Source organism: Cricetulus griseus, chromosome 7 (assembly GCF_003668045.3).
Source record: "Cricetulus griseus strain 17A/GY chromosome 7, alternate assembly CriGri-PICRH-1.0, whole genome shotgun sequence".
NCBI classification, from domain to species: domain Eukaryota; kingdom Metazoa; phylum Chordata; class Mammalia; order Rodentia; family Cricetidae; genus Cricetulus; species Cricetulus griseus.
The window spans coordinates 115235937-115257658 of NC_048600.1; the positions used below are offsets into that span (position 1 = coordinate 115235937).

Consider the following 21722-nt stretch of genomic DNA (forward strand, 5'->3'; position numbering starts at 1 on the left):
GCCAGAAAACTGCAGAGGAGACAGCCAGGTGCAAGGCAATTTATTCCCAGCTGATGTACAAGATGCCGTTCTAACACACCAGGACAGATCTCAAGAGTGGGGTGGGGAGTCATTCTAGAACCTAGCAGTCTCTCACCTTTCTAGAACACTGACACTCAACTAAGAATGGGTCAAGGGAAACTAGAATGAGCTGTAAGTACCCTTGGCCCTGCCTGCCCAGGAGAACATCCTTTTATTATTCTGAGAGATAACAGCAACCTCTCTTGCACAGCTGGTCATCCGGGATGCTGGCCAGACCTGGGCCAATGGACTGGGGATTTCCCAGGCTCAACCTGTGAAAGAACTAGGTCTCTGGGGGAACATTCTGCATCTCAAATGAAGGACCTTTCCTTGTTATTGATTGGCTGTTCACTCACTGGCTTTGGGTTATAAATATTCTGGTTAAGAGTTATGATCAGTGCTTGTCTTTCGCTAGAGGTCAGTGAGTTTGCCCTCCCCCCCCTCCCCACACACAGGAGGAAACTCTGTGTGGCCAGAATTTAGTTGTAAGCACACCTACCTCTCAAGGCTAGGGACATGGCAAACTCGAAAGGCAGGTAGCAAAACACTCTCAACCAGGTGGGCCCTTGGCTACCCTGGGGAAACACAAGATGAAGTTATGGGTTGGAGAAGTGGGCAAGCCCACTATGAAAAGGGAAGTGGGTGTGGGTTCCTCACCATAGTTCTTTCAATACTTCTGCAGACACCCCAAGATAACCCCACAAAATTCGTTCCAAGGGGGCTGGCGGGATGGCTCAATGGTTAAGAGAACTGGTTGCTCTTCCAGAGGCCTGGGGTAGGTTTGACTCCAGCACTATTATGGCAGCTTACAACCATCTGTAACTACACTTCCAGAGATGCCAACACTCTCTCTGGCCTCCTCAGGCACTGGGTACACACATGGTGGACATACATACATGTAGGCAAAACACTTAGACACATTAAACAAGTCTTTTTTTTTTTAAAAAAAATGCTTTCTGAGACCGCTTGGGAATGCTGAGGGCAGCCAGTCCTATCATTGGACCCCATACAGACCTAGTAGCTCCTGTAGGAGCCCCTCCTCTCCCTGTAGCCCAGCAAATGGCTCCTCCATGCTGAGTGCCCCCTGCATGGGTCTGGTGGTGCCCATAGCCTGCAACTTCTGAAACAAGAGCTGACAGCTCTCTCGCTCTGCATGGCTCAGCAGGCTCAGGTTCAAGGTGAATCGCCCAGTGTTAGCCAAGCTGTGCAGAATCCCTAGCACTGCCTCCCGGTCACTTAGCCTCACATGCTCAGCCAGTGCCACTAGCAGCTCCCCAAGAAGTCCAAAGCCCACATCCATCTGGAAGAGGTGGCCCAGCTTGGGACCCCCAAGTTGAAGCAGGGCTTGGTAGCGCTCTGACCCACTTCTTAAGTGTCTCCGCCAATCACGGTAAAACTCTGCAGAGGTCGCAGGCAGGAAGGGTGATTTCTCCTGCATAACAAAAGGAAACAGGTCCAGAGCTCATCTTGCCACTCTGCAACTGTGATGGGGAGGGAGGTTATGAATTTTCATCTTAGCGCTGCAACTGCTCTCTGAGCTCTAGGAAGGCTAGCCTCTGCGGCCTCATTTTCAGATGAGGGAGCTGGGGATGCAGGAGGGAGGGAGGGCCCAAGGAATGAATCCAGGCTATGATTTGAAGGTCTCCTTTGTACTGGGGTTTTCCTCCTGAGAAAGGAAACATAGCTCTTGGCCTTTTAGAGTAAGTCAGAACTTTCTCTGAAAAAAGTGAGGGAGTTTACTGTAAATCTCTGGTCTGACAGGCTGGGTTCTTCCCCACCCCCCATACCACCACAGGCTCACAATACTATTTACCACCAATCTGAGAAAGAATATTAAGAGGACTGCTAAGCCCAATTCAACTCAGTCTCACCATCTAATTGCTGTTCTGGGATTAGGAAAAAAAAATCTCTTTCTGTTGGCTTCCCTGAGACATAAGAATGTGGTATGTGTTGTAAAAAGATAGGGTCATAGCTTTAGCACAGAGAAATCCTGCTGGGCCAAAGAGACTGCCCCCAGCACCTACCTGGGGTATTTCAGTGGCCACATCCTCAAAAGTCCTTTCCCTAGTAGTGTGACTATTCCAGGGCACACTTCTTTTTCCTCCCATTTTGTCCTTCTGTTCCAGAGGTTTCAGGTGTGATGCAAGGACAATACCTCTGGGTCAAAGACAAAGATTGAAACTTAAATGTTTCTCTAAGCCTGGGGCAGCTATTTGGCTAGGCGTATTTACAGGAAATAGGGCAATTACTACAACAATAGTAGCATAGATACCTAAAAGTCCTCATGCACTTCAAATGGGCTACACACTGTGCTCAGAGTCTTACATGCAATAACTCAAACAACTGTAGCAGCCATTTCTCTCTCTTTACAGACAGAGCTGAGTCTCAGATAGGTTAAGGAGCTTGGGTAAGATCAAGTAACAGAGGGTAGGGGCAGGACAGAATGATCTGAATCTAGACTGCTTGCTTTTGACTTCTGTAGCCCACCAGGACAGAGGGGCCTGTTGAAAACAGCTGCAAGCCAACCTGAACTCCTCATAGGAAGGCACTCTTTGTTCAACTGCCCGTAACTTGGCATCATTCTCCCTTTTGTACTTCTCATCAGCAGCAAGTGCAGCCTGCAGCTCTTTCTCCAAAGCCTTGAAGTTGATTGCATCATTCTTTTCCATGGCAAGGCCTGGGAAGGCAAGAAGAACGCATTTCAGCAGAGGGTTTCATATCAGGGTAAAGATGATGCCTTGGGATTCTTTGCCAGAATGTGAAACAACCCAAAGCAATCCAATCTACGTCCTGGAATGCTACAGAAGTCTAGTTTCCTTCTTTAAAGATCAAACGGAATTGCACGGTGAAGACATATTGAAGGCTTCTTACAGAAAACAGAGCAGAAAGCTTCCAGTTTGAAGTCTTAATTTTGTTCTCTGCTTCTAACACTATTTTAGATGCCAAGGGCTAGCACAGCAGTGGTAGGAGCTTGCCTAGCAAGTGCAAGACCTTGGGTTTGATGTCCAGCGTGATCACAAAGCAAGTAATCTGGGCGTTTCAGCTGAGAAAGCATTTAGATCTCAGAATTCTGAAACTCCATTCTTTCACATAGGATTTCTCTACGGCATGTTGCCACAGAGGAGCGCGTGCCTACCCACGCACATACACACGGGTGCACACAGCAGAACTCTTATTAGTTACTCTTGAGCTCCAGGACAAAATTTCACACTTTGTTAACTATTTTAAATGGAGGAAAAAAGTAGTTTCACCTAAACCAAAATCAATGACCAAGCAGGGAGTGCGTCAAGGAAAAGTGGCAGAAGGGAAAAAGTTCAGCGACTTCTATTTCCCCCCCCCGAGGGGGGGGGGCTGAATAATCTACATTCCCCAAACCCCTGACAAACGGAGGGCTACAGGCACAGGTTGTGTGGTGTGTGGGCATTATAGCCAGTCCTACCACCCGAGTTCTGTGCCTCCCGGTATGAGTCTGACAGGCTGTTTTCACCGCAATCTGTGAGAACCCTCGCTACCTCAGAATCCTGGTGAGCCGGAGCTAGATACAGCACTTCACTCCTGATCAGCCCTAGGGCAGGAAAAGTGCGGGTCCACAAGCAACTCCACAACCATCCCCGACCTCAAAGTGGGATGCCATGTGGGCAGTATTAGCAAGCCAGCATCTGGACTCAAGTGTCTCAGATCGTATCCATTGTTTTTTGGGTGGGGGGTGGGAGGTGTCTTGCTACGTGGTCCAGGTTGTTCTCTCCAAAACATCTGAGCTCATGGTCTTTCCTCCAGGCTCAGCCTGGGGAGCAGCTGAGACTCCCGCCTCCCTGACAAGGTCTTAGCCTTCCCCAATCATAGAATGACTAGAACAACTCCCTTTACTCTGTCCCTCGACCCTCACCCAGCAGGCCCAGCCTTGGACCCCTTGCTTTCTTGGGGGGTTAAACCCCCGATCTGTTAGAACGCCTGCGTATCGCCCTCCCAACAGCGGCAGTCGCCTAGCAACGGCGCCACTAGCCCGCCCACGTGACCCGCCCGAAGGCCCTCCGTTTCAGGGTGTCCCAAGGCGCCTGATCAGATTCGTGAATCCTCCGGCCTTGCTTTTCTTTGGGGCAATTCACGCTTTGTTTTGAGGACCGACAACTTGGTCCTTCCCGTTTCTGTCTCCGAGGTCAGCATTCCTCGAAGCTGTTCTTCAGGCAGACGGTGTCCTCCGAGACGGAGCGGGCGGGCGGGCGGGCGGGCGGCGCGCTCGGGGTCCTTCCTGGCGCCGGGCGCCGGCGTTGTCGCGGCGTGCAGCGGAAGCGCGGGCTCAGGCTGCGGACCCGGAGTGCTCGGTTGAGCAGGCGGCGGGTGAGCTGGCCCGGGAAGGGAGCTCTGGGAGGTTGGGACACGAGAGAACATGGGCTTGGGAAGAGGCGATTTATATAGTGTTTATCCCTTTCGCTTCACACGGGTAAATTGAGGCCTGGAGTGGGAAAGGGAATGAAAGATACCCCCCCCCCCCAACACACGCTCACAGCGACGATTCCGGGCTTTCCTCGATACCCTGCGTGGTTAAAATCCTGTCCCTAGGTAGAGGTGGCGCTCTGTCGACCCAGACCCCCGCCACTCCCCCTTCTTTCGGTGACTCCTTCACCTCTAAGCCTTCTCGATCTTCAAAATATTCGGCACCGAGCAGGCTGTGGTGGCTAATGCCTGTTTCTCCCGCTCTGGAGATCGAGGCAGGAAGATTGCTGCAGGTTCAAGACCAGCCTAGGCTAAGTCGTGACAGAAAAGCTTCAGCGTTCCTTTGAGAATCTGCGTTGTAGCGGGAGGATGCAGGTTTAGTATTTAGAAACTAGCTTTGCTTAACTAAATACGTCACTAATTCACCCCCCTTCCCCAAAAAACCCAAAACCCAACAAAACTTGTTGAGGGCCTATTTTATGCTATGCATTTTTTTTTTTTGCTTCGGTTTTATTATTAACGTTTATCAGTAGCAAATGTACACACCTGTTCCCCAAGTATTGTTCAAGCTTTGTTACTTGGCAGGGGAATATAGCTAAGTGGTTGAGTGTTTGGTAGAGTGTGAGGCCCAGGATTCGATCCTAAGCACCTTAACACACAACTCAGTGTAAGGGGGGCCTGGCAGGTGTATATGGGTGAGTGTTTAGAGTGATAGATAGGTGATATTGAAGGAGAAACTTGAGTTAAATGAGTTAACGAGGTATAAACAGCCAGAGTGACAAGTACCATGATTCTGGGGCAGAAATGGGCCTGGCTTGTTGAATAAGTAACTTTCTGTAAAAGTTTGTGCCATCACTTGATGAGAGGCTTGGGAGAATGAAATGAACATGTGTGGTACATGTAATCAGTTTTCATAATGATTTACATTTAATTACCAGTGATTAGCACTCCAATTTTGCTCCTCTCCTTGAGGTATTCAGTCTACTACAAGAAATACCAGAATTTCAAACCTAAACATTCCGTTCAGTTAACATTAAAGTTACTATTTGTGCAGAGTGCTGTCTGGGGTACTGGCAGGTGAGCACAAAGGAGCTTGGGGATTCTCGTACTCAGGGATGTTCACATCTTATGCTGACCAACATTGATTGTTGTTTGGTTTGGTTTTTTCGAGACAGGGTTTCTTTGTGTAGCCCTGGTCATCCTTGAACTTGCTGTGTAGACCAGGTTGGCCTTGAACTCAGAGATCTACTTGCTTTTGCCTTCCAAGTGCTGGGATTAAAGTTGTGCACCGCCATCATCACCCAGCTGTTGTTTCTTTCTTTCTTTTTTTCTTTTTTCTTTTTGGTTTTTTTGAGACAGAGTTTCTCCGTGTAGCTTTGGAGCCTATCCTGGCACTCGATCTGGAGACCAGGCTGAGATTGAACTCAGGTTGCATAGCAAGGGCTTTTACCCACTGAGCCATCTCCTTGGTGCCTTTAAAAGGTTTTATGCCATGATTATCCACTCCATTTTTCTACTTGAAGAAATACATAGAGAGGTAAAGTAACTTCTCTGAGTTACATCATTGTTAGGGATGAGGTTAAGGGATGAATTGAGGTCTTTAACCCCTGAGGCCAGTGCTTTCCCATACTCTGGTTTTTGTTGCTTGCAAAATGCAGAGTTGTTGGTGAGAATAATAGGTAAATAGCATTTGGGATAGGAAATACTGATAAACGTGCAAAAGGTTCTAGTGTCAAGGAGAAATGAGACATTGGAGGTCTAGGGAAACTTGAAGGCTGTGAGATTTAAACTATTCTTTTGAACAGCATTTCAATAATTGATGTGAGGAAAAAACCCACAGTTTTTGTTTTTGTTTTTTTGAGACAGGGTTTCTCTGTGGCTTTGGAGGCTGCCCTGGAACTCGCTCTGTAGACCAGGCTGGTCTTGAACTCACAGAGATCTTCCTGCCTCTGCCTCCCGAGTGCTTGGACTTAAGGCGTGCACCAACAACGCCTGGCAAAACCACAGTTCTTATTCATTACAAGGAAAATGAGTAATTTTATAATGAAAAACCTGTCAGCTGTCACCTTAATTGAGGGATCAAAGTTAGCACCAATAAGAACGAGTTGAAATTATGTACCAAAAAGAGCACACCATCCCTGTGTGATATCCTTGTTCTGGATGGGTAACCTGAGTGTAATAGGCAGGCAAATGCACATGAAGGGACATTCTACAAAATCATGGGTTTGTAATCTCCAAAAGTGTCAAGTCATAAAAACCAAGACTAAAAAACTGTTGTAGATTAAAAGAATAAAGCTGCCTCAATGCAAGCATATGATCCTGGTTTGTGTCCTTGGCTATGCAGTTCAGTTTTGAAACAGTTTGTCAAACTTGGTGGGGCCTGTGTATTAGATAGAATAGCCTGTCTGAATTAATTTTCTGATTTTGATGGTTGTATTGTGATATTTTGAGAATTATCATTAAAAAAGGAAGTGAGAGGCTGGGGAAAGGCTCAGCAGTTAAAGAGCACTTGCTAGGCATTCAGGAAGACTAGAGGTCAGATTCTAGTACCCATGTGACAATCTTTGTGTTCCCCAAAGGACAGTCCTTGGTACATGTACATGTGCATGCACTCATGCATAGACACACACAGACATGCACACACGCATAAATTTAATTCATTAAATAAATTTAGATGGGGTGGTGGTGGTGGACTGGGCATGAGTTGTATACCTGTTATGTCAGCTTGGAAGGCAGAGGCAGAAGGATTTGGAGTTCAAGGCTAGCTTGGGTAACAGTGAGAGCCTGCATGCCTTTAAAATTAAAAAGAAAGCCAGGTGGGAATGGAGAGATGGTTCAGTGGTTAAGAGTACTGGCTGCCCTTTCAAAGGACCCAGGTTCGATTCTCCCTATCCACATGTTAGCTTACACCCAGTCTATAATTTCAGTTTCAAGGGAGGTGACATCCTCTCCTGGTTTACGTGGGCTTCATGTCTAGGAATGTGGTATAAAGACATGCATGCAGGCAAAACACCTACACACAGAAAATAAAAAATTTTAAATAAATAAAACAAAGCTAGGCATGGGGCATAAGTTTGTTATCGAAGCACTTTGGAGGCTAAGGCAGTAGGATCAGGAGTTCAAGACCAATGTGGGCTATAGAGTTTGAGGCCAGTTTGGGCAACAAAAGGCCTTGTCCCTAAGTAAATAAAGTGATGAGGGTGGGGTGTGTGAATATTTAAAATGAGTAGGGCAGCAAAGTGGAGAAAGTACTGGACTCTGGGGAGATTGTTCACTAGATGGGTTAGTCCCAAGGCAGCTCCTGAAGGGATGGTGTGTGAGGAGACAGGGTGTGATGCAGGCTTGCAGGACTTACAGATCCTGACTCGACTCTTCTTGAATTTTAGCATCATGGATACTGACTTGTATGATGAATTTGGGAATTATATTGGACCAGAGCTCGATTCTGATGAAGATGATGATGAACTGGGAAGAGAGACAAAAGATCTTGATGAGGTAAAACAAACATGGTGTTTTACTTTTTTTTTCACCCCTTTTTTTGGGGTGGGGGGTCATTGAGGCATATTTCTCTGTGTAACAGCCCTGGCTGTCCCGGAACTCCCTCTATAGACGAGGCTGGTCTTAAACTCATAGAGGCACCTGCCTGTGCCTCCCACAGACCAGCTAAACATTGTTTTCTTTATCCCTCTCCTTTTTAAAACAATTCTCCTGTAATAACCTGCATGTATTTCTAATGTTGCCTTTTTTGTAACATGATTTTTATTGGTATTTTATATTGGCCCCTAGAAGTTCAGAGGGAATATCAAAGCATTTCATTCATGAGGTGGTTTTAGAGTCTGAGCTCTAGTATTTGCTCTGTAATAGCGCTTCTGGTTCCCTGTAGTGTCTCCTGACAATCACAAGCAATCCCGCTTGAGGAACGGGAAGCCAGCTGTGTCAGTGCATCTGCACTTGCAACTCTCTGTGAGCTCCGACTTTAAAAGAGGCACACGAAAAATATAGTGGTGGCACACACCTTTAATCCCAGCACTCAGGAGGCAGAGGCAGGCAGATCTCTGTGAGTTCAAGGCCAGCCTGGTCTCCAGAGTGAGTTCTAGGACAGCCAGAGCTGCACAGAGAAACTGACTTGGAAATAGGGGGAGGGAGCATACAAAAGGAGGGTGTAGATTCCTATTCCAGTTTAAGAGAGGAGTTAAAAGTCCAGAAGAGTTTGAGGCTTGCAAAGGTACTTTATTATAAAGTCAGGAATGTTATGTAATCCCAACACATGGAAATGGAGGCAGTTAATAAGGAGTTCAAAGTCAGCCTCAGTTTCACAATGAGTTTGAGGCAAGCCCAGGCTTCGTTGAGATCCTGTCTCCAAAAAATAGCCCTAAAGAATTAGTAAAAAGTTTTGTGTTTGGTTTTTTGAGACAGGGTTTCTCTGTGTGGCGATGGAGCCTATCCTGGCACTCGCTTTGGAGACCTGGCTGGCCTCGATCTCACAGAGATCCGCCTGCCTCTGCCTCCCAAGTGCTGGGATTAAGGCGTGTGCCACCAACGCCTGGCTTTTTTTTTTTTTTTTTTTGGGGGGGGGTACTGTTTTAGAGTACTGTTTTATGTTTCTTGACAAATACCTGTCAAGCACCGACTAAAGGAGGAAGGACTTACGGCTCATGATTTCAGGACTTCAGTGGCTCATAGTAGAGCACACATGACAGCAGTTGGTTCTTCACATCTCAGGACACTAGGAGGAGAGAGAGGACAGAAACCAGAGCCAGACTGTAAGCCCCAAGGCTCCATCTTCCTAATGTTTCACAAGCCTAAAACAGCACCACCAACTGGGGACTAGGTGTTCAAACACCAGCAAGACAGAGACATTTTGCATCCAAATGGCAACAGGCACCCAAAGTGGCTCTAATGTTTTAGCATTATTCTGAACATGATGAGTAAAACATAGATTTAAAGAAAGTAGGGTCTTTTGGGGAAGAATGATTTCAGTGGGAATGAGAAGGGGATGGGTGAGAAGAACTAACTCCATTATGCAGATGTATAAAACTGTCAAACAGTGAAGACAGATGCAGTGGATTGATTAGTCTATTAACAAGGAGATAAGATATTCTCGGGATAGCAGAAGATGGGAACAAAGTTCTGGTTGCCATCAGCTTCTGTAAAGGACAATGTTTCTCAAGCTAGAAAAAATATTCACTAGAGAAAAGGAAGTTGAAGCTGCTTGCAGGTGTGGGGAAATGAGGGTGGCTTGCATCTTCAGTGTGTTCAAGTCTGCAGGTCCAGGTGAATTGCACCCTGGGGGTGTTAGGAAATGTTGACGAGGTAAGCTGAGAGCCGCTGGGAACATACTTCAGAGGTAGACGAACCCTGGATTCAGTCGCTAGCACTGCCAAGATGAAGGGTGGAGAGGAGAGACCATGGAAGAAAAAAATGAACTAAGCAATTCATCTTAAAATGAATTAGAGCCAGGTGTGATAATACACACCTTTATTCCTAGTAACTGAGAGACGGAGGCAGGTGGATCTCTGTGAGTTCAAGGCCAGCCTGGACTACATACTGAGTTCTAGGACAGCCAGAGCTACACAGAGAGACCCTGTCTCTAAAAACTAAGCAAAAGATGGAGGGAGAATCTTAAGCTTGGTAAGTGTAATATGTATCCATGTAGAAGTAGCGAAGGGATGTTTGTGAGGCCCGGGTTGAGGCAGTGTCTCACAGTGCAATCCCAGCCAGCCTCCAATTCTGGACAGTTTTCGAGGCTCACAAGTTTAAGCTACAGGAAAGTAATTTTAGGGGTTGGATTTTTTTGTTGTTGTTATTTTGTTTTGTTTTTGTTTTTTCGAGACAGGGTTTCTCTGTTTAGCTTAGTAGACCAGGCTGGCCTCGAATTCACAGAGATCTGCCTGCCTCTGCCTCCCATGTGCTGGGATAGAAGGCTTGTGCTTGGCTGCTCTTGCAGAGGACTGAAGTTTGAATCTCAGCACCCACATGACAGCTCACAAACCATCTGTAACTCTAGTTCTAGGGGATCCAGTACCCTTTTACTGGCCTCTGGCACCAGATGTGCACACGGTACACAGACATACATGCAGGCAAAGCACCCAAACACATTTATTTATTCATTTATTTGGTTTTTTTGTTTTGTTTTGTTTTGTTTTTCGAGTCAGGGTTTCTCTGTGTAGTCTTGAAAACCAAAAAAAAAAAAAAAAAAAAAAAAAAATTTTGTCTATTTAGTTTTTGAGGCCTAGTTTCTCTGTGTAGTTTTGGCTGACCTGGAACTCACTGTGTAGTCCAGGCTGGCCTCAAACTCAGAAATCTGCCTGCTTCTGCCTCCCAAGTGCTGAGATTAAATGTGTGTGCCACCACTGCCTGTCTCCAAGCACATAAATGTTTTTAAAAAAATTAATAATTAAAAAATCCAGTTAAGAGTTTTATGTAAATGGTCTTCTCATTTACTAGGTCAAGATATAGGTCAGGAATATGCTATGGAAATCATGTGTGTAGATTTTTTTTTTAAGATTTATTTATTGGGGCCAGGCGGTGGTAGCAGATCTCTGTGAGTTCGAGGCCAGCTCGGTCTACACAGTGAGTTCCAGGACAGCTTCTAAAGCTACAGAGAAACCCTGTCTTGAACCCCCCCGAACTCCCCCAAAAAGATTTATTTACTATGTATACAGTGTTCTGCTTACACACCAGAAGAGGGCACCAGATCTCATTTAAGGTGGTTGTGAGCCACCATGTGGTTGCTGGGAATTGAACTCAGGACCTCTGGAAGAATAGTCACTGCTCTTAACCTCTGAGCCATCTCTCCAGCGGTAGATATTTTTTAATGTGGTACAGGGTGTGGGACCCAGGACCTCTCATTTACTACTCGAATGCTTAACAAGACATTTGAATTTACTCATGCCTTATGAACCCTTTTTTTTTTTTTAAAGATTATATTTATTTTTAATGTGTGAGTATTTTGCCTGCATGTAGGTAAGTGTACCTCATGCATCCCTAGTGCCCACAGAGTAGAAGGGTCCATTGGATCCCCTGAAACTAGAGTTTCAGGCAGTTGTGAGCTGCCATGTGGGAGCTGGGAACCAAACTCAGGTCATCTGCAAGGGCAGCAAATTCTCTTCACCATTGAGCCATTTCTCCTTTATGAGCCTTTTTAATTATTTTATATGCATGTGTAGTGTGTTCAGGTGTGTGTAGGTGCACCTGTGTGCTTGTGTGGAGGCCTGGCGACACCCTCTGTGTCATTTTCAGGAATGTTGTCCACCTCCTTTGAGACAAGGGTTTTTTGTTTTGTTTTGTTTTGTTTTGTTTTTGAGACAGGGTTTCTCTGTGGCTTTGGAGCTTGTCCTGGAACTAGCTCTGTAGATCAGGCTGGTCTCAAACTCACAGAGATCCGCCTGCCTCTGTCTCCCAAATGCTGGGATTAAAGGTGTGCGTCACCAACACCCGGCTGAGACAAGGTTTTTCATTGGGGGCTCATCACTTAGTCTAGACTGGTTGGCCAGTTAACCCCGGAGATCCTCCTGTCTTGCCACACAGACATCTATCTGTGCTTTGTTCTGTCCTTTGCAGCCTTTCTGTCAATAACTTGCATGCAGGTGGAGATTGGAGCTGTTAACTTGCCCGGCCCGTCACAGCTAACACATTAGGTAATAGAATCAGAATTCCAGATGATCCCAGCAGATCTGGAGTCTGTGTTTGTAGATTCAGGATGTAGAGAGAGCAGGGCAAGCTTTGCCTTCTGGGAGCTTACTGCTTCTTGGAGGAGATGAAATGCAAAGTATGTATAATTAGAGCTGGGAGGAGATGGGGCCAGTTAGGTGATACAGATTCGGTACCATAGTAAAAGTGTGAGGAGGCACCCCGACCCTGGAGACCAGAGACACAGGTAAGAAAGCAGCTTTGATGTGGGCCCACAGTTGTAGAGACAAAGCAGTGATTAGTGGGTGTCCAGGTTGCAAGGCGAGAAATCAGGAGGACAGAGTTCCTTTCAGGGGCTAAAAATGTCTAAAATTGATTGTGGTGGTGATTGTGCAGATGTGCAGGTAGACTGAAAGCGCTGGACTGTGCATTTCAGATGGTGAGTTACATCTCAGTAACCCGCTAACAAGCACAGAGAAGACAGGTGATGGTGAAGGGGGCATGTGAGTGCTTTTACCTGCGCTCCTCAGTGTCTTATTCCCATACTGCCACCATAGTAGTCACTCTAATGATGTATGTTTTGTTGGTGTGAATTGCTAAATCTGTAGAGTCTAAACTTTGTGCATAAATTTAAACTTAAGTACATGGTATTGTGTGGTGCTGTTTTCTTTCATGCTGTCTCCCCTCTGCCTTGTGATGAGCGGAGCAGGTGGGATTCAACCCTTGCTGATTAGCATCTGATGACTGCTGCTCGCTTCTTCCTAGTGTGCAGCACAGCACTCCTCTGTGTGTGTGTGTGTGTGTGTGTGTGTGTGTGTGTGTGTGTGTGTGTGTGTGTGTGTATGTGTGTGTACGTGCCAGGATTTCAACCAGAGGCCTTGCACTTGGTATGCAGGTGCTCTTCTACTGAGGTTTACACCAGCTGTTTTAAAATATTGTCCTTCAAAGGGGCTGGGGGAGCAGGGACTAGCTATATAGGCAAGAGTACTTGAATTCAGTGCACAGCCAGGCTGCCCCTGAACTAATGATTCTCCCACCATACTCTCCCAGGTGCTGAGACTACAGGAATATACTACCGTGCCCAGACAACAAAGTTTTTGTGATTTTATTTTTACGTGTGTGTGTGTGTGTGTGTGTGTGTGTGTGTGTGTGTGTGTGTGTGTGTGTGTGTGTGTTTGGTAGAGACAGGGTCTCACAAGAAGTCCAAGCTGGCTTGGAAGTCATTAAGTAGCCCAGGATGACAGTGAACTCATGATTCTTGTGCCTTGGCTCCCAAGGTCTGGGTTTATAGGTTTGTCTCTTAAGTTCTATGTTGAAGTATGTAGCAGTGAAGGGAAACGTGATTTTGCTAATGGAGATGTACATAGGATTTTGGAGCTTGTTGGCCATGGTAGCACATGTCTGTAATCCTAGCAGTTGAAAAGCAGAAGTGGAAAGATCACAATTTCAAGGCCAGCTTGAACTGCAGAGTTCTTTTTTTTTAGATTTATTATGTGTATTCTGCTTGCATGTGTCCCTGCAGGCCAAAAGAGGACACCAGATCTCCTAACAGATGGTTGTGAGCCACCATGTGGTGACTGGGAATTGAACTCAGCCAGTGCTCTTAACCTCTGAGCCATATCTCCAGCCCTGAAACTCTATCTTAAACAAAAAGAGCTGGGCCTACACCTTTAATCCCAGCACTTGGAAGCAGCGACAGGCAGATCCCTGTGAGTTCAAGGACAGCTTGTTCAACAGAGCAAGTTCCAGGACAGCCAGGGCTACAGAGAAACCCTGTCTCAAAAAAACCAAACCAAAACAAGCTGTTTGGAGCTGTAATGCATAAGAGTTTGTAAGAATGGTCTGCATGTAGCTGCTAACCGGCAAACCATTCTTCTACAGATAACCAAAGTCTAGTCCTTAGAGGACCACTGTGGGTGTAAAGCACAGGAGGTGGCCAGAAAGTTAAAGGCCTTGCATAGAAAACTAGGAATAAGAGCCAGATGAGGTGGCACACACCTTTAATTCCAGCAGAGGCCAAGGCTGGCAGATTTCTATGAGTTCAAGGCCATCTTGGTTCATATAGTGAGTTCCAAGACAGCCAGGGCTACACAGTGAGACCCTTTTTCTCAAAAGAAAAAACTGAGAGCAAGGGATGACATGGCCAAAGCAAAATGCTGGCATTCTTCCTTCAGTGAGAGGAGGGTTGGAGGCCTGACACCTAGTCAGCGGTTCATCACAGAGCTACCAGCATGCCTGTGAAGATGTGGGGTTGGGCCTCTGCTTGAGTGAGAGGGAAGCCGAGGTACTTAGAGGAGTGCTGCTTGTTAACAGACAGAAGGAATGCTGGAAGCTCCTTAGCTGTAGTTTAGGCTTGTTTGAGCTCCTTCGTGATGCTGTGGTGGACAGTCCCAGCTATAACACAAAAGCCCACAGTTACATCCCAAATGCGTTCAGGTGTGTGGGGCAGAAGACCAGCTTGGTAGCTATTTTGAAGCCATCACCAGTAGGATATGTTTGGCTGCTGAAAGAGCTGATGTAATCTCAGCCTGCTTTAGTAGAAGTAGAACATGCAGATGGCGGGAGGTAGCCAGGCAGCCCACCACTGGAGGGACTTGAATGCTTTTTTAAAAAATGGGCTGACATTTTAGAATTTGTGTGAAGGAAAACAAACGCCCACCACTGTCTCTACCCACCTCACACACAGGATGCCTTCCGCTCTGTTCTTGTGGATGAATTGTTTTCAGTCAACTAAACCCTTCCCCCATCCCTCCTCGCCAAGACCTTCACCAGCACTTCTCCCCTCCCTGTCCTGCACCATCAGTTTTCCCTCTCTGGTGGCTCATCCCAGTCTACGTACGGTAAACCCATCCATCTGGGTATGGCGGTACACGCTGTTAATCCCAGCATGGGGGGTGGGCAGAGGCATAGGATCTCTATGAGTTTGAGGCCAGCCTAATCTGTGGCCAGAACTACATAATAGAGAGATCATGACTCAAAAACACAAAACAAACTTCACAAATAAAAGCCCTTTGCTTGTAATTCAGCTGCTCGGGAAACTAAGGAAGGAAGTTCAGTGCCAGCCTGGGCAGTTTAGTGAGACCCTGTCTCAGTAAAATAAGGTAGCATTTGTCTAGTGCGTATGACGGCCTGGGTTCCATTTCTAGTATCACCCCAGCCTCTTTAGACTCCATGCCCTCTTCAGGTACCCTCCATTTCCTTGCTTCCCTAATGCATGTTTCCAAATCTCCCATTTGCTCTCAAACTTACTCCTCTATCCTACTCCCTGGACACTGTTTTGTCAGAGTCACCAGTGTGCCAACCCCAAAGGCTCGCTTGACCTGCCAGCAGCATCAGGTGAGCTGATGATTCCCTCACATGCTCTCTTCCCTTGTTTTCCAGAGAGGCCCCTGGCTTTTACACTAGTGACCCTTCTTTCTTAGTCTTTACTGATAGCTTCTCATCTCCCAGGCCTCCAGTGCCAGCATGCTGAGAGTTCCATGTTTGTTTCTTCTTTCTTAGTCTTTACTGATAGCTTCTCATCTCCCAGGCTTCCAGTGCCAGCATGCTGAGAGTTCCATGTTTGTTTTTCACAACAGGGTTTCTCTGTGTAGCCTTAGCTGTCCTGGAACTCGCTGTGTAGACCAGGCTGGCTTCGAACTCTCAGAGATCAGCTTGCCTCTGCCTCCCCAGTGCTGGGATTAAAGACATGTGCTACCACTGCCTGGCCTAGAGTTGCATCTTTCCACCTCTGCTCCATCTCCATACACTGTACTGGTCATTGGATCCAGTCTGTCAGATGACTTCTGTGCCAAAGACTCTTGGATTTCTCTCTTCAAAGACCTTTCTCTTGAGCTTTGGCTTTATGTGTCCTGCAACTGACTTGGCTTCTGTCCTTGATATGCCTGATGGAGGGTCTCAAATGTAGCAAGCCTGCCAAACTCTGAGTCCCTCCTCATACTGCTCTTAAATTCTTCCTCATCCCAGTAAAACAACAACAACAACAAAACTGAACAGTACCGTGCTCCAGTTGCGCATGTCAGAGGCCCCCTCTCCCTCCTGTTTATTAGTGAGCACTTGGTTCTACACAATACTTCTAGGATACAGCTTTTTCTCACCACCTTCACAGCTGCCACTGTGCAAGTCACGGTCTCTTTAGTGAATTCCTGCAGTAGGTTTCTAACCAGCCAGCCTTTTAGGGTGTTCTCAGGGTGAGAAACGGACCAGGTTGTCCCTGTCCTCCTCCAACAGACAGTGCTGAGGTTTGAACCCAAGGCCCTGAGCTATAACTGCCGATGCAGATTGCCCTAGTTGAAAAACATTATTCTAGAAAAAAGTGAAGTCAGGACCCAGGAAAATGGCTCAGTTGCTGTACAAACATAAGGGCATAAATTCAGTCCCTAGAACCCACAAAAATTCCAGGTGTGATAGTGTAGAGTCAGCCACTGCTGGGGAGGCAGACACAGGTGGGTCCCTGGAGCCGGAGCCGGAGCCGGAGCCGGGGCTGGGGCTGGGGCTGGGGCGCCAGCCAGTTTTGACTAATCCACAAGCCCCAGGTCACAGTGCGAGACTGACTCAAAAGATAGCACTTTGCTAGCGCCCCCTCCCCAAACACACGCAAAACAAGAGGGTGGGGTCAGATTACTTAAATAGTCAGGAAGGTCTTCTGTGGTCCCTCCTATGGGACTTCAGTTAACTCTCCCATTGTTCTCCCTACTCCTAAACATGTTGGCTTCCTGGCTAACCCTCACAGTCTGTGTACAGTGCTTGACCGGAGTCTTTTATTTGCTGTTTCAACTAAGTGGAATGTTCTCCTCACCCACCTCCCAAGACCCTTTTTAGCTGATGAAGAAAATTGTTCAAAGTCACTCATAACCAGGAGCTGATACATAAGGACTTACATTTGGGGCCAATTAATTGTTAACCACTTAATGTCGTTGTTTTTAGGACATTCACAAAGTTATACAACTATCATCACTATCAACTTTAGAACATTTTCATCATCCCAGGAAGAAAAAGCTACACCTGCTGACCTTTGTCTTCCCTGAGCCCTGTTTTCTTTCCCTTTGTATTTGCATGTAAATGAGATGATACACAATGAAGCCTTTTATGCCTTGTTACCTTCACTCTGTTGTGTTTAGAGTTTACCTATGTTGTAGCATTGTGCACACAGGTGATGTGTGTATTTCATTTCTTTTTATTGCCAAATATTGTTTTGTATGAAAGCAGTGTACTTCACTAACCAGTCATAAAGTGATCTACTTTGGGCTTCTAGTTTTGTTTTTGCTATTATGAATAGTACTACCAAGAATAATTATTTAGAAGTCTTTGTGCATCTGTGATTTTGTGTATTTGAGGTTACCAGCTAGTTTTATGTCAACTTGGCACAAGCCAGAGTCCTCTTAAAAGAGGAAACCTCAATTGAGAAGATGCCCCCACCATACTGTCCTGTGGGTTAGGCTGTGGTGCATTTTCTTGATTGATGAGGGAGGGCCCAGCTCACTGTGTGCAGTGCCACCCCTGGGCTGGTGGTCCTAAGTGCTATAAGAAATTGAGCTGAACAAACCAATAAACAGCATTCAGTCCCTCCATGGGTTCTTTTCAGCTCCTGTCTCCAGGTTCCTGCCTTGACTTCCTGCAGTAATGGACTGTGATGTGGAAGTGTGAGCAGAAATAAACCCTTTCCTCCCTAAGATGGTCATGATGTTTTATCACAGCAATAGAACACCTTTAATCCAAGCACTTCGGAGGCAGAGGCAGGTGGATTTCTGTGAGTTCCAGGACAGCCTGGGCTATACAGAGAAACCCTGTCTTAAAAAACCAAATAAGCAAACAAACAAAATAGAAGCCCTGCATTGTTTAGGACTGGAATTGCTTGGTTGTGTTTCATATTATGTTGAATGTTTTGAAAAGCTTCCCAAAGTGGCATCACCTTTCCCCACTCACAGCAGCGAGGACCTCATTGTTTTGCGTTCTCGATGGCATCTGTTACTGTCTGTAACCAAGTGAATTTTCCAAAATTAGTTTTGTCAATCTGAGTGAGTCATTTAAAGATATGGGCTTGTTTCTAATTTCTACCTCTGGCTCTTGATTTTTGCCCTTGGATCAAGTGGGGTTTTTGTTTGATTTTTCTTAATTGGCTGTGTTGAATTAGCTGTTGGTTTTCTTCAGCCTCAATCCACTGTGGCCAGTGATCCCGTGATCCCATTAAGACAGGGGCAAGTTTGGTGCAACAGAGCTGCCATAGCCAACGCCCCCAGTGTCTCTTGAGTGGAGGGTCTTCCAAGTCAGCTCTTCCACAGAGGTGGCAGTTAGCTGTCAGCGGGAAAAGGTCCCCTTCTGTCCTCCCTCTCTGTTGCGTTTAGATGGATGACGATGAGGACGAGGATGACGTGGGAGAGCACGAGGATGACCACCCTGGGATGGAGGTGGTGCTGCATGAGGACAAAAAGTACTACCCCACAGCCGAGGAGGTGTACGGCCCTGAGGTGGAGACCATAGTTCAGGAGGAAGACACTCAGCCTCTCACAGGTATGGCTGGAGGAAACCTTGCCTAGCTGTCAGCAAATCTTCAAAGTTCAGTGGATGAACTGGGCGTTTTTTTTCTTTAATTTCTCGTGTTAAACAACACGAGAGTGCACCACCACACAGCAAAAGCAAAAGCAAAAGCAAAAAAAAGTGTTAAGTACTTTTGATCTGTGGCTCAGGTCAGTTAAGAGCACTGCTTGGCCAGGCATTGGTGGCGCACACCTTTAATCCCAGCACTTGGGAGGCAGAGGCAGGCGGATCTGTGTGAGTTCAAGGCCAGCCTGGTCTACAAAGCAAGTTCCAGGGTAAACTCCAAAGCAATGCAGAGAAACCTTGTCTCAAAACCAAAAAAACAAAAAAAAGAGCACTTCTTGCAGAGGACACAGGCTCAATTCCAAGCACCCACATGACAGCTCATAACCCCCTGTAACTCACAGAAGACGATCCAATGCCTTCTTCTGACTTCTGAGGGCACCAGACATACACATGGTGTACAAATATATACACACAGGCAAAACACCCAGACACATGAAATAAAATAAATAAATTATACACACACACACACACACACACACACACACACACACACACACACACACGAGTTAGTGCTTTTTTATCTACTTCTTGGTGCTTAAAAACCAAAATTCTCTTTTGTCTGATGTTTTCCGTGCAAATTCCCGCCCTTCTCCGAAGTCCTCAGGTGCTTGTTGTCTAGCTCTTAATAGTGGTTCTGGAAATCGATTCCATTTTAAAATGTAAAGAGACCTGGAGTTTTTGTGTTCGTTGTTTCACTATACCACACCAAATAAGCTTTGTGCTCTTGAGTGAGCAGTTCAAGGATGAAATAGCATTCCCCGGCTGTCAACATGAGTGACAGATCCGTGACAATAAAACAAATTGATGTTATATATCATGCGCTCTGAATCCCAGTCCAGCTGAATCAAGCTCTGTATTTTTGGCTTATACCTAACTACATGTCACTACTTTTCTTTTTTCCTCCTAGAGCCCATTATAAAGCCAGTGAAAACCAAGAAATTCACTCTGATGGAGCAGACATTACCTGTCACGGTATATGAGATGGAGTAAGTTATAAGGCCTCTCAGTTCTCTGAAGAAATAGTGCAGCCATCTTTTTTTTTTTTTTTTTTTTTTTTTTTTAAGGCAGGAAAAGGTGGTTTATGATTGAAGGAGCCAGAGAATTATGACAACGGTTTTTTATGATCCAGCAGAACTATGGCTGCTGGGATATTTAAGTTCAGTCTTCTGTTGCAGCTCTCATCCTTGTCAGCTGTTTCTGCTTCCTCTGTCTCAGCAGTGCTTCCAACCCGGGTAGTCCTGGGAGCCAGCCTTTGAGATGAATGGGGTGTTAAAATTTTCAGTGTTTAGATCACCAGAGCTGTGGTCAGCAGCTGAAAATGGCTCCCTGAAGCTCCTTCTGACAACTTATTGTTGTCTGTCTGTCTCTCTCTCTTTGTTCTTCTCTATATTTTGATGGTAGGTTTTTCTGTTTTATTTGGGGTTTTGTTTGTTTGCTTATTTTTGGGTTTTTGAGATAGAGATTCTCTGAATAGCCTTGGCTGTTGCAGAACTCACTCTGTAGACCAGGCTGGCCTTAAACTCAGAGATCCACCTGCCTGTGCCTCTTGAGTGCTGGGATTAAATGTGTGTACCGCCACAACCCAGCCTGATTTTTGTTTGTTTGCATTTTAAGACAAAATTTCACTAGGTAGGCAAGGATAACATTAAATTCTTGCTCCCCCTACCTCCACCTACTAGGTGTTGCGATTATAAAACTGTACCACCATGCCCAGCTGTTCTTTGCATCCTTCTCATCCCTCCCGGTCCCCGGGTCTCATGCATCCCAGGCTGGTCTTGATTCTGCTGTCTCTACCACCTAAGCCCTGAGACTAAAGATGTGATGCACCATGCTTGCCTCTTCTTAATTCAACTTTTGTTTTTCAATCATTTTACTGTTGAAATCCCTGTAAGGGTGAGTGTGATGGCCCAGTGGGAGAGTCAGGTCTTACAACCTAAGTTTATTCCTGAGACCCACGTGGCAGGAGAGAACCAGGTCCCAAACCTGTCCTCAGTCCTCCACACGCACTCTGATGCACGCTGTGCCCTGTCACCTGGAAGGCACTGATCGTTTCTGGGTTGTGTCGTCTCAAGAGCACCCCAACCAGGGTTGTGTAGATGCAGTTGTTCTGCCTCTGGGTGATCTGCAATTGGACTGAAAGTTCTTCCTGGCTGAAAATAGCTGAACACCTTTGTGCTACCCTCTTTGGGGAACTTTTGTCATAGTCCTTTTCTTTTCCTTTCTCCATCCAGTTTCTTAGCTGATCTGATGGACAACTCAGAGCTCATCCGAAACGTGACCCTTTGTGGCCATCTCCACCACGGCAAGGTGAGAGACTGTTCTGCCTCTTGGAACAGGATTGCTCTTTGAACCTGCTCATATTCTGAATTTTTAGAGTCACGGAGATGGAAGCTTGAAGTCCTAAGGCAGCTTGGTGGCTGGGGGGACAGTTACACTCCCTGCATGCTCTTATGGGACTGTTGTGAAAGTCCAGCGTTTCTGCCCCTGTTCCTAAGCCGCTTACATGTCTGAGCAGTGTGCTTGCATCTGGACAGAGAAGGGGAAATTGAGCCTTACTCTGGTTTTTATAACCTTTTATTTCCTGAGGGAGGTCTTCCCAAGAAAGGTTTCATCTTTCATTGAAAAATAATCTTGTGGCTTCTGTGTTAATCCTTTGCTGTCCCATAATCCTCTTTGTTTTCCTCTTCTTCCCTTCATGCCTGAATTACATGGTGTGTTGGGGGCTTTGGAAAGGGGGCATAGATTTTCCTCTGTAATTGGCAGGTCTCACCCATCTCTTCTCTTTCAGACGTGTTTTGTAGATTGCTTGATAGAACAGACTCATCCGGAAATCAGAAAACGCTATGACCAAGATGTGAGTGGAACTTGGGCCGAGCTGTTTGGGGTGGAGGGGATGCCTCACTCCTTCCCTTCCTTCACCCTGCACTCATAACCAGTGTGTGCAGACTGCTGCTGTGTGATTATACTTTATTAATAGGTGTAAGCACATCATT

General features: G+C 46.2%; 2 protein-coding genes across 6 annotated transcripts in view; one reads left to right on the plus strand and one right to left on the minus strand.

Annotated features, from left to right (window-relative positions):
• Window positions 1–14: 14 nt before the first annotated feature.
• On the minus strand, window positions 15–4071 carry Ccdc103 (coiled-coil domain containing 103). 2 transcript variants are annotated; one of them, XM_027428009.2, is made up of 4 exons: window positions 3947–4071; window positions 2587–2737; window positions 2085–2217; window positions 15–1492 (listed from the first exon to the last, which is right to left on the minus strand). In XM_027428009.2, the coding sequence occupies exons 2-4, from the start codon at window positions 2727–2729 to the stop codon at window positions 1055–1057; spliced, it is 714 nt and encodes a 237-aa protein (XP_027283810.1). In that variant the 5' UTR covers window positions 2730–2737; window positions 3947–4071; the 3' UTR covers window positions 15–1054. The 2 variants fall into 2 exon arrangements, with proteins under 2 accessions (XP_027283810.1, XP_027283811.1); XM_027428010.2 differs by lacking the exon at window positions 3947–4071 and adding an exon at window positions 3573–3939.
• Window positions 4072–4277: 206 nt separating this feature from the next.
• Window positions 4278–21722, plus strand: part of Eftud2 (elongation factor Tu GTP binding domain containing 2) — a 44375-nt gene continuing 26930 nt past the window's right edge. Inside the window, exons 1-6 of one of the 4 annotated variants that reach the window (XM_027427999.2) lie at window positions 4278–4398; window positions 7881–7989; window positions 18471–18636; window positions 19637–19715; window positions 20961–21036; window positions 21518–21583. In XM_027427999.2, the coding sequence (XP_027283800.1) occupies window positions 7885–7989; window positions 18471–18636; window positions 19637–19715; window positions 20961–21036; window positions 21518–21583 (492 nt within the window). In that variant the 5' untranslated portion in view covers window positions 4278–4398; window positions 7881–7884. Of the gene's footprint in view, window positions 4399–4741; window positions 4870–7880; window positions 7990–18470; window positions 18637–19636; window positions 19716–20960; window positions 21037–21517; window positions 21584–21722 lie in introns of those variants that run through there. The other 3 variants (XM_027428001.2, XM_027428000.2, XM_027428002.1) reach the window with 3 other exon arrangements.